Genomic DNA, 17,968 nt, shown 5'->3' with positions numbered 1-17,968 from the left:
TGTTTTCCCCTGACTTCTTTCTACTTAGCTATCCCTACAAGAGTAAAAGTCCCACAACACTATGGCACTTGAATTTTGCTTTTACACTATAGGATCGGGTTTGATGTTTGGATACAAAATTGGTTTCATCACAAGATATGGTGTAGCGATAGTGAGTAGAGCAGGTTTATTATGTTGATTATTACAAGGCATCAACCGTGTTCTTGGTGATGAAGTTGGACATGGGGGTAGGCCGGTAGGGCACAAGGGAAGAATTGTTATATGGATGATAGCCACTTAGGCAGAGTAAATTGGTAGCATGTTTTTACATCGAATATTAATAACATACAAAGATTGTTTATATTGAGTATTATCAATGTCATGACTATCAAATCGTGTTTAAATTAAGCTGGGTTATTCGTGTCATAAATTCAAATTTATTAATTGTTTATCAGAGATCAATATATCCATGCATGTTAAGTGTTTTTTTTCCAAGCCATATTGGTTTTTCTTCAACTATGGTTAGATCGAATTAGTTTTTGACAGCTCTACTCTTGGTTACTACAGAGTAAATAGTTTACGTGGTAAGAGGTTTTCTCTCGATTTCAGGAGATCTTGGAATCGATTTTCACCCCGCCCTTGTGGGTATCTAAACACCAAAAAACTTAGTATTTGGAAGTCAATATCTCTAATAAATTCCATCTTTCATAACACTAAATTAGCTTGCGTAGCCTCATTTTGACTGTCTTGCTAGCTAGCTAACTGCTAATAGACGACGAATTCATGTGAAAAATCCCATCATTTGTGCAAACTATTATTGTTGGGTCAAGTGTTACACGTGGTTCAAAGCGAACTTAATGGAGATAGGTTCTTTTTAGTTTTCACGTAAACATAGTATTTATACTTGTATTAAATTATGTGACATTCAAGGTTTTGCTTTCTTATTTGTGGGTTTCTTTTTTGGCTTTTTCTTCTACAATTTACAAGCTTGCCGTAAATCTGCAAGGCTGTATTACATTATACATACATACTACGTATAAATGCATATTACTCCGTATTTTTTTTTCCTAAGAAACTTTGGTGTTACAACATTGACTGTAATTCTGATCTGATTAATTTATTAATTAATCATAAGATTATGCTTAATTAAGCAACTATAATGTGAAATATGCTTATTTTTGGTGCTAATTGTGCATTATTACTTGGTTTACACTTTTGTATTGATAGCTCATATCTTGCATAGTGATGGAATTTTGTGCCTTTTGCATAAACACACTATCCAGGAGATCTAATTGTTGCATACAAGTCACGTTTGTTATTAACATTTTTTTTCTCTAAAAAGATACTCCATCCGTCCCTAAATTAAAAACCTCTTTTTCTTTATTATGTGAGTAATAAATGCTAGAAAAGACTTTGTATTAAGAGGCGGAGCAAGTATTCATTTTGTTCGTTATTATTAGAAAAAATAATTGAGGAACTAACAAAGTTGAAGCCAATAAAAACAAAACAATTGAAATTAAAAGTGTCATTATTTATACTTGGTATACAATTGCTTTACTTCATATTAGTATTATTTAATTCTAGAATAATCGCTTTTAATAAGGAGTCTAATCTATGTTTCCCTAATATTTCCACTATTATTATTTTATTATTATTGTAACATTAAGGTACGCTAAATTGGTATTTTAGGTGCTCATGTGATTAGAAGATAATAAAAAGTGAGACCAATCTATAGAGAATAGGTAAAGTTATATTGCCATGCAAATTGTTGCAGATTTTGAGAAGGTGGTCAAAGTAGAAATTGCTAGCCATAAGCTTTTGAATTTAACGTTGTGCAAGCAATTGGTTATACCTCTGCAATGAACTACATGCGCAGAAATTGTTAATAAGAACACCTTTTGTTATATTGACACAAAAAGTAACGAAAAATAACGAAGTATCATTTAAACGCACAATGCTATTCATATTACGTTTACTTTTATCAAAATAATCAAAAGACGACCTAGGTTAACTTTTAACCAAAAAATTAGAAAATAAAATCACCTAGTCAGTTACCTCGATACACAATTTATTTAAGTATCCTCATCAAATCAATATCATGCGATTCCTGAAGAAAAATGGACATTTCCATTCCCTATAACACAACACAACATTAGTATTTATAACAACAAAATATTGCCAAAGCAATAATAGGTCTTCTTACAACATAGAGAAAATTTAATAGTATATGTATGTATAGTACATTATTGGTTTTGATAGCACAGAAGATCATCATATCAAGACATAGATGTATATGTATGAATTGAATAATCAAACAAACTTTGAGTATGTATAATCATAAACTTTTTTTTTTTTTTTTGTATAAAAACAGAAAATAATCCACCACAAATTTGTGGCTCTTTATTACTTGATAAATAAATATGACAAACCTCAAATAAATAATGACTCAAAATGGGATATAAATCAATCAAGCATAGTCACACATCCCATACACACAATATTGTCCTTCCTTGCACTTGTAGTTGCATCTCCCACAATGCCTCTTGTCATAGGTTTTGTCTACACACTTTCCGTCGCAACAATCATGCGTGAACTTACACTTGTTATGGCAAGATCCACAATGCTTCTTATCAATGGTGAGATCGAAACACTTGTTTCCACAACAAGTAAAGTCCTTACCATACCTTATGTCACAAACCTCGTAATCCTTGTGGCAATGATCCGCGGGCTTTAAGATTCTTCCATGGAGTTGAAAATCATCAGTGTTACCTTCACCTAGGAACCGGCTCACCCTCTTAGAGGGGAGTAACAAGTGATCATCCTCGGCTTGTTCTTCAACATGGTCATCAACATATCCTGCATCGCGAGCAAAGGTTTGCTCGCGTTGTTGGTTGCTAAAATTGATGGAGCTTATTGCCATGACCATTGCCAAGGTGATTGCTACCAAGGCTATTGCCTTGATAGTCCTTCGAATCATCGTTGTCGACATTTTGAAACAAAATGTCAACAAAAGGGGTTATGATAAGGGTTGTAAGTTTTATGTTATTTGTGTTATGATAGCTTATGAACTTTTAAAGGGTTAGAGGGGAGGTAAGAATGGTTTGAAGAGAAGAAGGGGTTTATAGAGGGAATAAAGGAAAGAGTTGACGCGAAAATTGTGGTTAAAAAAAATGAGTTAACGTTGTAGGGTGATTTTGTGGGGAAGGATGCATGAAGTGTGGTATAATCTAATGAGGAGGTTTTTATTCTAAATTAAGGAGGTGACTATACTTTTCAAAGATATTCTTTGTAAGTTCAGGAGTTGATTAATTAAATAAATAAGAGGGGAGTCAAATTTATTTACTAGTATATAGTAAAATAATTGGGTCAAATATAGGGTGCTTCCAAGTGTAATGGATCCTAGTCGATCACTAGAACATAGATCTTAATTTCTCATTAACTCCATATAAGTTTTATAATTAGACATTAAATTGAATAACGCAAACAATAGGTTTGATTTCCACACCTTTTTCAACATGGTTTACTTGTGCCCCTATGCCCTATCTAATGGTTAATTTAGTTGGCAAATAGGTCAATTGAATGATAGCTAATTTTTTGTTGTATTTCCGTGATAAGTTGTTTGATTCGGATTTGGCTAATTTATTAGGTCAAATTGTGGTTCATCATTTGACCGATCATCATTTCGCTTTATTATAATTTAAATAAACGTGCATGGCTCACTAAGGGTCTGTTCACATTTACTTAATTTCAGTTCACTTTAGCTCTAATCAGGAAGTTCAACTCAATTCAATTCAGCTCCAATCAGTTTAGTTCAGCTCAGTTCAGTAAATGTGAACAGACCCTAAGATAGTGCATGGATCATAACCATCTAATTTTTGCTAATTTCTGGTACAATTTAGTATCGAATGGGTTTTGTCGTTCAATTGAGTTCTAATTTTCCACTTTGGTTGAATTGGATTGATTTTATCAAGTTTACCCTTATAACTCTTTTGTTTAGGGAGTAGTAGTATTGAGACTATATATCTTTTCTTTTCTTTTGTTAATTGACAACAAAAGGTTAGACAAGAGTGGAGTTCCTATTTTGTCACAATAAGCTAAAAGTTTTTTTAAATACTCAACCATATTGCAATTTTAGCAGCACCCATTCCAAATTAAAAACAATCAATATAATTCAAGTTGGAATAACCATATAAAACTTGCTTTGGTTCGAGCTAGTCTTTGATATTAGTTGAATAAGCTACTATATAGCCCACTTCTCCTAGGTAAAAGAAGTTGAATATAGTTTGCATGAAGAAAAATAAGCAAAATATATAGTATAGATTTTATTTATTTATTTATTTTTTAAAAAGTCCTAAAGGTTGCAAATAATAAGAAAATAAAAATGTACTCCGTACTCCTTATATATTATACATAAACAAACATTAATAATAAATTAATAATCATTAATGCATGATTACATAATTATATACAAAGTATTTATAAATTAATCTCATTTTAGAAAATGTTTTTAATGCATGAAATGCAATCCAATAAAAAGAAAATACAAAGTGGAGTATTAGATTTTGACCCTTAAGCATATTTAATACATCATGCTTTTACCACAAAAAAGAAAGGTGGGAAGGGTTGCTCATTCATGGAGTACCGACCACCAAAGAATATAATTGGTCAATCCATAAAATGAAGCAAAGGGCAAAAACATTTTTTTGTGAAGTGAGCAAATCATCAAAGAAATTGGTTATGAAATAAGCTAATCATTAATTAGCCTGTAAATTAAACTCAAAACTTTGGAATTACGCATTATAAAATTACTCGGTTCCTTAGTTTATGTTATGCGTATTATGTAACGCAAGTAAATGTTAAATTAATGATGCAAACAGCAATAGAATAGTGCCACGTACAATAGTGTAATTATATTGAAAAATTCGTACTCCATCGTTTTTTGCATCTTTACACCATTTTTTTAAAAAAAAAAATTCAAAAAAAAAAAAGAGAAGAAAAAAATGAGCTTGCCTCAGTAAATCTAAGTGAATGAAATACTTTTTGTTTATCACATGATATATATGTAAATTTATCAACAATTTCATCCAATCACCATCTATTGTGCACATTAATGAAAAAGTTGTTAATTTATTTACAAAAATGCCTTGTGATAAACCGTGTTTGTTTATTATTGAGAGAAACTTGTATTTTTGTTTCCACAAAGTAAACACAAATAGAGATAGTGTTCGGTAATTTTTATCAATATATGACATACAGAGTACTGCGTAATATTAACAACTAGTTAACTCCCGAGCTATGCTTAGGCTTAAAATGAATATGGACATATGGACCATTAGACATATAGTACATGGTTATATGTATTGGGATTTATATAATGTTTATTCTTAAGATTTTTTTTTTTAATGTTATATAATCAAAGATTTTTTTAAAAAAAAATTAAAAAGAAATTCAGATTTAAAAAAAAAAAAGAAAAAAAGAAAAAAAAATCGAAAATTAGCAGTTTGGTGGGAAAATTAATCATATAACTAGACTAGGCTCGTGTGATGCACGATTTTTAACATTATATTACGATTTTAACAATATTTTTTAGCTTATATGTGTGTAAAACAAACAATTTAAGAAAAATCTAATAGATTGATAAATTAATAAAGAGTTGAAACCCCGATCATATAATCTGTATAAAATATACAGAGTAGGAGAAAAAGATAATAATGTTTATAAGAAAATGAAATAGTTCGACCTTCCTTTAATTTCTCCAATGGAAATTACATAATTAGTCAATTTAAATATAAAATATGTTAGGAAAATGTCTAATTAATTTACCATTTAACATTGTTAATGTATGTTGAAAAAAAATAAATAATGATGTAATTATTAGTTTTGGCGGAAAAATTGTTTATAAGAAGTCGGCATGTGGAAAGTGATGACATCAGCGGTAATTACTTTAGTTAGATTTATAGATTGATGACCAATAATTACTAAACAAGTCCTATAAACAATAAACCTAAAGCCAAATTTCAAGATCAGAGTAACCGAACGGTGGTCAAGTTGAGTTCCCATTTTCTTGTTTGTAGAATTGTAGAGCCTTTGGGTGAGGGGCTATCTACCAATCTCATCAAATTTTTGTATTTATTTTTTAACAAAAAATTTATTCTTATAAATTTAGAGGGAAATTATTTAGGAATTCGTGAGTTGATGATTCGAGTTATGAGTAGACATATTTTAGCTACATTATATTTTAAATTTTTAGTGTTCTTATTTTTAAAGGGTTTTGTTTATGAATTCAAGATATTTCATCCTATATATCATACTCCGTTTATTAATTAATGAATCTTTTATATTCTTCATTAGAGTCTTCTCAACATCTTCACAACGTTGGGTATTACTACATACGAATTTGTATAAATTAAATTATTAGGTCATTATCTAGATAACTTAATATCATAAATGAATCACCCGTTACTTTCTTTGTCCTTTATATATGAAATGATTATTTTCACTTTTTTTAACTTGCCATTTTCTAAATTTTATCAACTTTATTCTTTCTGCACTAATGAGTTTATGGGGCAAAGTCAACGAGACGATCAAAATAAGAAAGTTGGACCAAACTTCAGAGGGACATGTACGTATGTGAATCACCTTAAGCAACAATTAAACTTTTAAAACATTGTGCTATTCTATGAAAATAGACAGTTGACGATATTCAATAACAAATTTTACCTCATTCTTAAATCTCAAATTTGGCTAATTGCCAAAAGAATTTCATATATATAGAAGTAACAAAGTTTCATCACAATTTATGTACTAGCTCAACGGATGATAAAAATATCCGTCTAACAAAATAATTAAATACGTATTATCGAATAATGAACTAATATGTATAATATGATTAACTAAGCATAATCACACATCCCATAAACACATAATTGTCCTGCCATACACTTGTTGTTACACCTCCCACAATGTCTTTTATCATAGGTTTTGTCTACGCACTTTCCGTCGCAACATTCATGAGTAAACTTGCACTTGTTATGACAAGCTCCACAATTTTTCTGATCAATGGTGAGATCAAAACACTTGTTGCCACAACATGTGAAGTTCTTACCATACATAACGTCGCAAACCTCATAGTCCTTGTGACAATGATCCGCGGGCTTTAAGCTTCTTCCATGACGGTTGTAGTCACTTTCAACTAGGAACCGGCTAACCCTCTTAGAAGGGAGAAACCCCGCGTTGTTGTTGTTGTTGTTGTTGTTGTTGTTGTTGTTGTTGTTGTTGTTGTTGCCTTGTTCTTCATCGACGTGGTGCTCTTGTTGCAAATTGTTGTTACTAAAGGAACTTAGAGCAATAAGGGTCATAGTCATTGTGATCGCTACCACAACAAATGCCTTGATTGTCGTCTTCATTGTTGTCGACGACATATTTCTAATTTGATTGATATGATGTTGTGAAGGATCACAAATGATTAGAGAGGGAGAGAGTATGGAGAACAAGCTAAGGAAAAGATGGTTAGTTTTAGTTTAATTAGTTGTGTTAAGGTGGTTGAAGGTATTTATAAGAAAATAAAGTGTAGAGTAGTTTGACTTAAATTAAATAATTTGGTAGGTTTATTTAAAAAATTAAGGAGTTGCGTTAATTTGGGGTGATGCATGCATGGAGTGTGTTTGAATCATTAGGGTACTTTTATTAACATGGGGTGAGATGACTATAGTTGAAAGTTTGTGTGTAACTTGAATTTTAAAGTAGTTACTGAGAAAGCAAGGCTAGGAAAATAATCAAACAAATTTAAATTATGAAATAATTTTTTAAATAGGAAAAACATGATTAAAATGGGGTTCCTAACATAGTAACATGAAAGGTGCTAAAAATTAGGGGGCAAAATCTCAAAGAGGGAAAGGGTGTATGTGCTTAGTACCAAGGGATTGCTAAAGATACAGGATTCATGAAAAAAAGATTTCTAATGATCTCTTGTATACCTAAATTGCTAGTTGACAAATGAGGATTCTATGATCTCAGCACGATCATATATACTCATATAGTCTTGTATAAGATTTAACGCAAGTGAAAAGGTAAAAGTTAAAAAATGGGTATGAATAAGTATGCATGGTACGGTATACAATATAATTGTGGGATAGTTACCAAAAGACATAACAAACCTAACAGGGTCTAAATCGAGTAAAATTTAGTTTTTATAATTAAGTAATCTATAAACCGTTAATTCTAATAATACATAATTAGTTGCAATAATTTGAAATAAATTGTAACCAATTTTGGTCAATAAAATCGGTTTTGTTTAGGGTAAAAATTACCCATGACAAATGGACCAATCCGGACCTGCCACGTGTCCACCACGTGGGCCAATCAGCGTCCGCCATTTGTCACCCTAAGAGGTCCAACATGGACTAATCAGGCCACGCCACGTGGCCTCCCATATGCCAAATAGGCAAAATGGCCACCAAGGCCCAAAGTCCGAGAGAAGCCCAATTTGCCCTGGTTAACCTAAACCTAAAATTGGCACGCTTCTCAAGACTATAAATACTTAATTAATCCTCATTAAAGGGGATTCAGCAATTAATGACTCTCACCTAGAGAAAACCAAAACACATTGATCACTCCTCCACTAGAGGAACCAGATCTCCTACCTTTACTTTCCGCATTTATCACTCCTCAAACAAGTACTAACTTGATCGTCGGAGGCGGAGCTCCTACCACAAGGAGTCTCCGTTTGTTTTGCAGGTACAGGCGTCCGGTTCCAGTCTCGGAATTGTAACTCTCCCGCAGGACATCAGAAAACCCCGAAACATTTTGGCGCCGTCTGTGGGGAGAGTACTTTCGAGATGGCATCACAGTCTGTACCGATTCTAAGTGACAAGCGTCCCATGGACGACCCCCTGGTTCAGTCGGACCAGGACACCGACAATGAAATCGATGTCGAGACTCACACGACCCCCGACGGGTCCCTTAGAGCTCGACGTACCCGTCCCACCGCCTGAGCATCAACAGGCGATCGAGGGGTCTGCTCCTGTTACCAGGAACGAACTCATGTCTTTCATGAGAGGTTTCAAGGGAGAAATCCAGGAGCTAATCAAAAAGAGAACGCCTGTTCCCGCAAAGGAACAGTCGGCCAGAACGTCCTCCCACCCCGGGAGAACTAGACTTGTTAAGGATCGTGTGGCGACCCCCTAGCCAAAGCCTGGGGTAAGGCAGTCGCCAGTGATCGACTAAACGAAGTATCACTTCCCTTCACAAGGGAAGAGAAAGCCCATCCGTTATGTTCAACCGGACGAGTCAAAGAGAACATTCTCTGATGCTCGAATGTTGCTGGAGCAGAAGAAGAATGACCGACTATCAGAGTCGGCCTCTACGTCTGATTTTCAAGACAGTCTCCACCATACCTCCATGAGGTATTCAAAATCTAACCATGAGAGTCAGACAGGCGGCACTCACCCTCACAAAAGTGTGCTAACACTCACAGGGTACAACCGACATAGTTCTTGCCCATGCTAAATTAATAGACCAGGCGGCAATATAAGCAGTCGGCCAGGTCTAACCAACCCCGATTAAAGTTACATGCGCCTAGCATGACACTCAATGGGTACAGCCGGTAGAAGACCAGCCTCCGGGCATCCGGCCAGGCGGCCAAGTACTGCATGCGTCATACGAACAAATGTTGGGAGTCGGATGGTCAAGCTTGTAGGCTGGTAAACATGGAATCAAGCGCTGACTACTTCATATCATTACGTGAGAAGCACATTGCTAGCCACGCGTCACTTAGACCAACTAGGTGGCAAAGTCCCATGTGATCATAACAAGGAGGCGGCTCTTCAAGTGACAAGGCACAATACCAAGGGTATATAAACCAAGGCATGTGTCGTATAACATGGAGACCAAACAAGACTTACATGATCATAACCGTCGCCCACTAAACACTCAGCTTTTGAAACGATTCGCAAATGCTAGGTGGAGTAATGGCCCTTATGCTTCTTGAACAAACCGACACCCAGGCTTCGTTCTTCAAAGCTAGTAGGCGGCAATCGGCTCCAACTCAGCCACAAATCAGTCGGCCTACTAGCTCTAAAATAGCCAGAACTCTTTAATGAGGGCCATAGACGCTAGCATACAATCGACTCTCAAAACGTTGTGAGCATTACACCCTTGAAGCCGAAAATGGATACTTAAGGCACCTCTCTTAGTTCTCAAACTAATCAAAGTATCATCCAACATCACCTTTGCCAAACCTTTCTTGACATAGCACAAGCAATCAGCATCAAGATGGTATTTTTAACCAGCCGGCCAATATATGTTGTTGCTATGGTTGAATATGCGCATGCTACTACTGCTCTTCATACTTGTACTGGTAGTGGAAAGCTTGCCTAAACATGCAAATTTGGTGAACACGATGCCAGCTACTAACACGAATGGTTTCGATGCAAGTGTGGTATGAGCAGGCGGCAAGTGGGAGAACAACAGGTGCTCATATAAAGAAACAAGGACACCCCATGAGCAGTCGGTTGGTGCAACGCATTCGGCCATGCTAACGATGAAATGCAAACAAGCGGCATCATGACTCAATGAGCAGCCAGCACTATACAAGCCCCAAGCAGTCGGCCTTGTGTACTAAGCGCAGGAAAAAGGGGGCTAGTGATGTGTGGGAGTCGTATGTGTTTAATCATCATATGCTAATAAACAAAGCTCACCCCAAAACAGTCGGCTTATCATTATGTTACCCAATGCCGATCAAGTAAAGTTTGTTCTTGTTTGAAAAATAGCATGAGTATATTGCAATATCGAGGCACAAATGGCATTATCATGCGAGACAAAGGCAGCGTAAGCAAAACGTGTGTGTGTTGATATGCATGGCTGAACGCAAGGTGTAATAGGCGGCCACAAGTGCTCTTCAAGACGGCAGCCGGCCACATCCCAGTCACAAAAACAGCCAGCCATGTGCGGCACTTAACGCAGCAAGCCACCATCAAAACAGCAGGCACTCGGTTGAAAGAACATAAGCTAATGTGGGTCTTCATGCTTTTTTAATGGGGGCCGAGTATTCTGATCATTTTGGTCTAAATAATGCCCAGCACGATCAGAAAAACATTAATACAAGCGGCAATTATGTGCCAAGCTAACTCTGAAATACATGGCCAAATGCCGAGTTCGAGGCGAAAAGGTTTCAACTCCATGAAAACTGAGCAATCTTCGAATTTTGTTAGACAATGCATAATAAGCAAGTCAACTGGTACTATGTTGATAGCTCAGACGACCATCTCTATGCATTTGGAGATACATTCGGCTACAAGCCATCACCATGCATTTGACTAAAAGGCTAAAATCGACTGGTATTGTTGATGGCTTCCTCTTGTATGTATTCGAAGCAACACACTTCTCGCTGTTTGCGTTTCGCATTTGGATGGACAAATGCTTTGATGAAGGAGCAGGCGGCATCCAGATGCAGAGAGCTCGATTTGAGAGTATGCAGCTCCCAGTATACAAGCGGCCATCTATATAGGCGCTAAGCATTTGGCTCTTCGCTATTAACCCTTGCAAACAAGAGCTTAATGGCTCCTACTTCAGAACGCATACAAGCATCCAAAATCAACACTCGGTTGGTTCAATACAATCGGCTCTATAATCATTCAACGACAGCCGAGAGAATTATTGCTTATCTCATACTATTAGCTAGCCTACAAGAAGGATACCAGCCATTAAAACCATTCGCAAAGAACGAAGCGGCATTCGCAACCATTGATTATTAAAAGCATAGCTAAGCTCAAGTTCTTGTAACCATGAAAGCAGTCGGCCTGCTCCTCATGTAAGTTCAGGCTATGAGATTCTTGAATTTCGAAGGGTCCTGGTCGAGTAAATTCAGGCTATGTAAGTTCAGGCTACGAGTTTTGTGCTTGGACTGAGCAGGGGCTTGAGTAGGCGGCCCCAGCCCAGTCCCAGCTTGACGCACCAGCTTGCTTAAAACAGCCGGCTACCTGATCATTCGGCCATTTAACGTCGAACTTGGAATTGCTTGTTAAGTCCAAAAGGGATACATCCAACATCCTCATGTATTACAAGCCGATTATGGGAGTGTGTATCAACAAGATGCCCAGCTAGCAACATCACAGCCAGCATGCTCCACATGTAAGCTAAAGATAAGTGCTTCTTGAAATTTCGAAGTATCATGGGCAAACAGCAGTGAATCAAGCGACAACATGCTGGCTCCAAGCATCTAGGCTTGATTGTTTGTAAAAGAAACAGCCGCATGGTTACAGCCAACGGTGTCAACTCGCTTAAAACAGCCGGTCACCTAGCAAATCAGCCTGACCATATTGTGTGAAGCTTTGCGCTTTAATCATATGTTGCTGCCCATAATCCAGTTAAACGCATGTGTCATGCTTACCAAACCTCTTAAACAGTCGGCCAACATAACAGGAGGACTTAAGTGGTCGGATGCTCCACATGTTAAGCATTGTTAAAGTCGAGTAATATATGGCTTTGCAAATTGTATATATGTCGACATAATTCAGGATAAATTTGCAAGCCATGGAGGGTCGGATCATAGCTACTTGGCTTGGTTATTGTTGAACTCCTTATAAAGGCAATATGAACTCACCTCCCTCCTAGCATGTAACAATGTATGACCGTACAAAATAAATGGACGGTTGACTAAAGCTAGTTGTCCGAGTTGCCCTCACTTGGAGCTCCATGTTTCAAATTAAATACGGACAAGATAAGCTGGCCGAATAAAAATGAAAAGCAAACGTCCTCCATGAGCTCAAACTCAAACTCAAGTAAAATGCAAGTAAAATGTTGAACTCAAACTCTCGGTTGCCGGCTGCGCACCTTGGTTATTAATGGTGTCCGAAACCGTTTAACACCAAAAAGTTCCTTGTTTGAGAATGTGCAAGACGATATCTCAATGTCGAACTTCAAGCTAGCTCTAATAAAGCAGCATATGCGAGAACGAGAGAATGTTATGCATGGCTGGATACGCAAGATGGGTATGGACGCCTGAATTTGAGAAGTCGTTTGTAAATTTTCAGAATAGGCGGCCCTCGTTGCCAGTCCACCATTGAGGCGCCCGCACAAGCCAAGCCGGCCTTAGGCTACAGCCGGCATTAGTGGTTGAGCACAAAGAGACCTAGCTAGTCAAGCCTTTGGCTGTTTAACTACACTTAGTGTCCTCGCTAAACTAATGAAAGCAGGCGTCAAAATACAAGGCTCCCAACTGCCTCAATACAGCCAGCTTTATGACACCTATGCTTGAACAACCGACTCCTAGGCATCGTTCCTCAAAGCCAGCAGGCGGCAACCGGCCCCAACCCAGCCACTAAGCACCTGGCCTGCCAGCTCTAAACAGCCGGCTGTTACACGAAAGAAATTATCATCAAGAAAATTATCATGGGTACGAGTACAACTAGCATCATTATGCTAAGCCCAACATCATCATGATCATGCATCGTGATTTTGAAGCTGAGAAGATTGGATGTCTTGCCAAATGAAAGCAAGCGGCATGCCGAATGTCTGGTGGTATGATTATCATGGTTTCGTAGCCTTGGTTTAGGCGACCTCAATCATTATTATGATAAAAAAAAAATGTTGCCTAACAGTATGGCTAATTGTCATTCTCATGCATGAGAATAAGACAAAAACATAAGATCCTCTCAAAAAATATTGCCTAAGTCTATCAAGCAAGAGAGGCGGCATGAATAGTAGTCGACCCCTTATACGACGAAGTCTCGTAGCTATGAAAGCAGTCGACCCTCATTAATTTCACTAAGGGGCTAAAGACCGGCGGCAAATGTGTAGGCCGAGCAGCGAGGTCGCAAACCACATTAACAAGTTTAGCACGACCACCTGTCCCCATTCGAAGAAAGTAGAGTCATCAATCCCCCATGGAAGGGAGCTAAGTGATCTATCTACTCTAACACTTGAAATTATTTCAATACTTGATACTAATTCAGAGGGGCATGCCGCCTGTACCTTTACAGTCGGCTACTCTCCATTGATTATATCACTATATCATCAGAGGGGCATGCCGCTGTACCTTTACAGTCGGCTACTCTCCATTGAGTATAGCAGCGGTACCTCTATAGTCGGCTACTCTCTGCTTTGATTATTTTACTCTATCACTAGAGGGGCATGCCGTCTGGACATATAGTCGGCTACTCTCCATAGAAGAGGGCCGACTGGTTCCAAAGCACACAGCCACCCCCCTTATACTTAGCTAAAAAAGATTAGGGTCAGGCCGACCATGTGCCTAAACAAGCGGCTGCCCTCTTCTTACTTAGCACCTACGTTCGCCAAGAACTAACCAAGGCCACAGGCCCGATGATCAGCCTAGGCGCCAAGCCAACTGATCCAATTTTTAAACTAATACGACATGTCCCAACATCATAGCAGGCGTCCGACGGCATCCCTCCGGATGAAATTCGTCGCAGAGAGCAGCTCCCTTTCGGGTGGAACATTGCTCTATAAACTAATTACACGGCACCTATACGACTGTCCCCAAGGGCAACCACGTAGCCGTTTTTGAGACAAGGTAACTCTATCACTAACCAAACCAGTGGTAGCAGTTGACATCTGAGTCGGATGACCCCCTGTATTACTTGGGATAAATTCAGGGGGTACCTCTTGAGTTAATAGCCAACAAACATTGGCGAATCAAAAGGTTCAGCCGGCCTCCGCCGCCTGGTACCTTTACTACTCAAGCAGGAGTGACGGCGACTGAGTAACACCAAAGTCAACTCATAGGCACTCCCTCAAACTTGGTATGGAACCTAAAAGGTTTGAGTAGACCGCCTGTTTTTTGGCAAACAGGGGCACTCAAACCCCTATTCCTACTAGGTAACCACTCCTTGGGCTAATAGCCAACAAACATTGGCGAATCAAGGGGATCAGCCGGCCTCCGCCGCCTGGTACCTCTACTACTCAAGCTAGAGAGTGACGGAGACTGAGTAACTCCCATGTTAACTCATAGTCACTCTCTCAAACTTAGTATGGAGCCTAAAAGGTATGAGTCGCCCGCCTGTTTTTAGCAAACAGGGGCTCTCAACCACTACTCCTGCTAGGTTAACAACCTTTGAGTTAATAGCCAAGAAAAACTTGGCGAATCAAGGGGACTATCCGGCCCCCGCCGCCTGGTTTCCCTACCACTCAAACAAAATAGGCAGTGATTGACTAACCGCAAGGTTAACCAGTCTCCCTCCTTAGTACGGAACCTAAAAGGTATGAGGAGTCCGCCTGTTTTTTGGTAAACAGAGGTACTTGACCACTATTCTTACTAGGTTGGCTATACTTAAAGCTGTCGTCTGTAACCCAACAGGCGTAGCTACTTTGGTTGGACGTCCTGTCTGACGCCTGCTTCTATGCAGCCACCAAAGCAGACGACCAGCCTTCCCCCAACGAAATAAACTAAGTACCAAACTTAGTATATTGAATCAAAAGAGGCCAATGGCCGAATAATGCTAAACGCTTACCCCTTATGCAATAGTTAACAGTCCACCTGATCAGGGGCTATCTGCATAGTGGGGCAAAGAATCGGCATCTGTCTAGTTCGACGACAATCATTATTATGATTGATTAACTTTGAAAATGTCATACCGCCCAAGGTATCAAAATTTTCTAAGTTAATCAAGTCCATCTCCCATTAGAACTAGACAAGATGCCGACCTAGCAAAGCTTCGAGGGTCTAACTTTCGAAAGAAGCAATCCCTCCTGGAAAGAGAAATTACTCCTTCCGAGGGGCAAATGTTTAGGGTAAAAATTACCCATGACAAATGGACCAATCCAGACCTGCCACGTGTCCACCACGTGGGCCATTCAGCGTCCGCCATTTGTCACCCTAAGAGGTCCAACATGGACTAATCAGGCCACGCCACGTGGCCTCCCATATGCCAAATAGGCAAAATGGCCACCAAGGCCCAAAGTCCGAGAGAAGCCCAATTTGCCCTGGTTAACCTAAACCTAAAATTGGCACGCTTCTCAAGACTATAAATACTTAATTAATCCTCATTAAAGGGGATTCAGCAATTAATGACTCTCACCTAGAGAAAACCAAAACACATTGATCACTCCTCCACTAGAGGAACCAGATCTCCTACCTTTACTTTCCGCATTTATCACTCCTCAAACAAGTACTAACTTGATCGTCGGAGGCGGAGCTCCTACCACAAGGAGTCTCCGTTTGTTTTGCAGGTACAGGCGTCCGGTTCCAGTCTCGGAATTGTAACTCTCCCGCAGGACATCAGAAAACCCGGAAACAGGTTTAATCAATGTTTGGGTGAATTGAACATGCATGCATGGCATATCATTGTCATGCCTGATTAATCTTTATATATACTTCCTCTATTTCATTTTAGTTGACATATTTATAAACACGTTTTTCCATGCATGATTTTAAACCTTAATAAGGTTAACAAAAATTAGAATGTATGGCTACCACGTGATGTGACCATTCCACATATAAGCATGCAATTATAATTTAAGTAATGGGAGTTGCAACAATGATCAAATGGGGTTACCTTAATGGATTTGGGGTTATTGTAATAGAAAAATGAGATTATTCTTATAAATAAATAGTTAACGTTTCAATAGTCGAAATAAAAGAAAGAGGGTTACTCGAATGATCAAACAGAGTGATCACTTATTTTTTTAAAATTATTAATGTTACATGTCTAATGAATTGGGGTTACTCTATGGGCAAATTAAGGTTACCACCATGAATAATTGGGTTACTTATCTTAATAAAAAATTATTATTTTTATAAACAAGTGTGCTCATAGTGTCATACTATGTGTGGCTAGTCACACACAAGACTTACTGTATGGTATATATTTATTTATTATATTTTCTGTTGCACATAAATGACATGCACGCGACTGTCTCATTCTAGTCGTTCATCCCTTAGATAGTTGAATTGACTACTAGTAAACCAGTAGTCTAGTAAATCAGAGTATTCATCATATCATTAATTAGCTACTACCTCCGTTAACTATTATTTGCAACAAAGGAATATTTTATATCTCACAAATAATACCCCTTTATTGCAAATAATAGTTAACGGAGGTAGTATATAAATATATAATTATATATAATTGACTAGCAATCAAGCATACACCCCATATGATTAATATAAGTAACTTATGAATTAACAAGAAAAAATGATTTGTATTAACTAGATGTAATTTTTCATAAGATTTTATGTTACTACTTTAGCTCGGATCATATACTATTGGAACAAGTTCATTCCAGCCAAAACTAAATGTTCTTTATTTAATAAATACAATAATCAGAGAGAACATTATTAATTAGGAGACCCTTCTTATGAGGAGACCAAATGATCAGAATTTCACGTTACATAATGCTTATACATACTAGCTCAAATGATATACGTAGAATTTTCCATCCAAATCAAATCCAAAATATGGTATACAATTTCCTAAGAGCAAGTATTAAATCAAGCATAGTCACACAATCCATAAACACATAATTGTCCATCCAAACACTTGTGGTTACATTTGCCACAATGTCTCTTATCATAGGTTTTGTCTACGCACTTTCCATCACAACATTCATTAGTAAACTTGCACTTGCTATGGCAACCTCCACAATTCTTCTGATCAATGGTTAGATCAAAACACTTGTTTCCACAACATGTGAAGTTCTTCCCATACTTGATGTCACAAACCTCGTAGTCCTTGTGGCAATGATCCGCGGGCTTTAAGCCTCTTCCATGGTGGTTGTAGTCACTCTCAGCTAGGAACCGGCTAACCCTCTTAGAAGGAAGTAATAGAGAAATGTTCTCTTCTTCTTCATTAGGGTTTGGGTGATAATCTTGGTGATCGTATTTGATAGTGATGGAATTGAAAGCAGTGGTGGCTATCACCATGGTGATAGCTATCAAGGCGAATGCCTTCACTGCCTTCATCATCATCCTCGGCGACATCTTCTCTTAATTATTGAGAATAATTCGAGGTGAGGAAGGCGGAAGCAAGCTGAG

The 17,968-nt window shown here is 37.9% G+C and overlaps 3 protein-coding genes across 3 annotated transcripts; all 3 read right to left on the bottom strand.

The window, feature by feature from the left end:
* Positions 1–2,324: 2,324 nt before the first annotated feature.
* LOC110723587 (stigma-specific STIG1-like protein 3) lies at positions 2,325–3,297 on the bottom strand. Its single transcript, XM_021902935.1, has one exon. It carries the CDS (start codon positions 2,966–2,968, stop codon positions 2,447–2,449), a length of 522 nt encoding a protein of 173 aa, XP_021758627.1. The 5' UTR covers positions 2,969–3,297; the 3' UTR covers positions 2,325–2,446.
* A 3,472-nt stretch (positions 3,298–6,769) lies between these two features.
* LOC110723586 (stigma-specific STIG1-like protein 3) lies at positions 6,770–7,551 on the bottom strand. The gene has a single exon (XM_021902934.1). It carries the CDS (start codon positions 7,398–7,400, stop codon positions 6,873–6,875), a length of 528 nt encoding a protein of 175 aa, XP_021758626.1. The 5' UTR covers positions 7,401–7,551; the 3' UTR covers positions 6,770–6,872.
* A 9,773-nt stretch (positions 7,552–17,324) lies between these two features.
* Positions 17,325–17,914, bottom strand: LOC110723636 (stigma-specific STIG1-like protein 3). The gene has a single exon (XM_021902980.1). The coding sequence runs from the start codon at positions 17,912–17,914 to the stop codon at positions 17,426–17,428; it is 489 nt and encodes a 162-aa protein (XP_021758672.1). The 3' UTR covers positions 17,325–17,425.
* Positions 17,915–17,968: the final 54 nt, after the last annotated feature.

The sequence above is a fragment of the Chenopodium quinoa genome, unplaced genomic scaffold (assembly GCF_001683475.1).
Source record: "Chenopodium quinoa cultivar QQ74 unplaced genomic scaffold, ASM168347v1, whole genome shotgun sequence".
Classification (NCBI taxonomy): Eukaryota; Viridiplantae; Streptophyta; class Magnoliopsida; order Caryophyllales; family Amaranthaceae; genus Chenopodium; species Chenopodium quinoa.
This window is presented reverse-complemented; position numbering and strand designations above follow the sequence as displayed.

Bases quoted from the DNA above. Each gene is read 5' to 3' on its own strand.
- LOC110723587 (XM_021902935.1), bottom strand. From the start codon at position 2,968: ATGTCGACAACGATGATTCGAAGGACTATCAAGGCAATAGCCTTGGTA.
- LOC110723586 (XM_021902934.1), bottom strand. From the start codon at position 7,400: ATGTCGTCGACAACAATGAAGACGACAATCAAGGCATTTGTTGTGGTA.
- LOC110723636 (XM_021902980.1), bottom strand. From the start codon at position 17,914: ATGTCGCCGAGGATGATGATGAAGGCAGTGAAGGCATTCGCCTTGATA.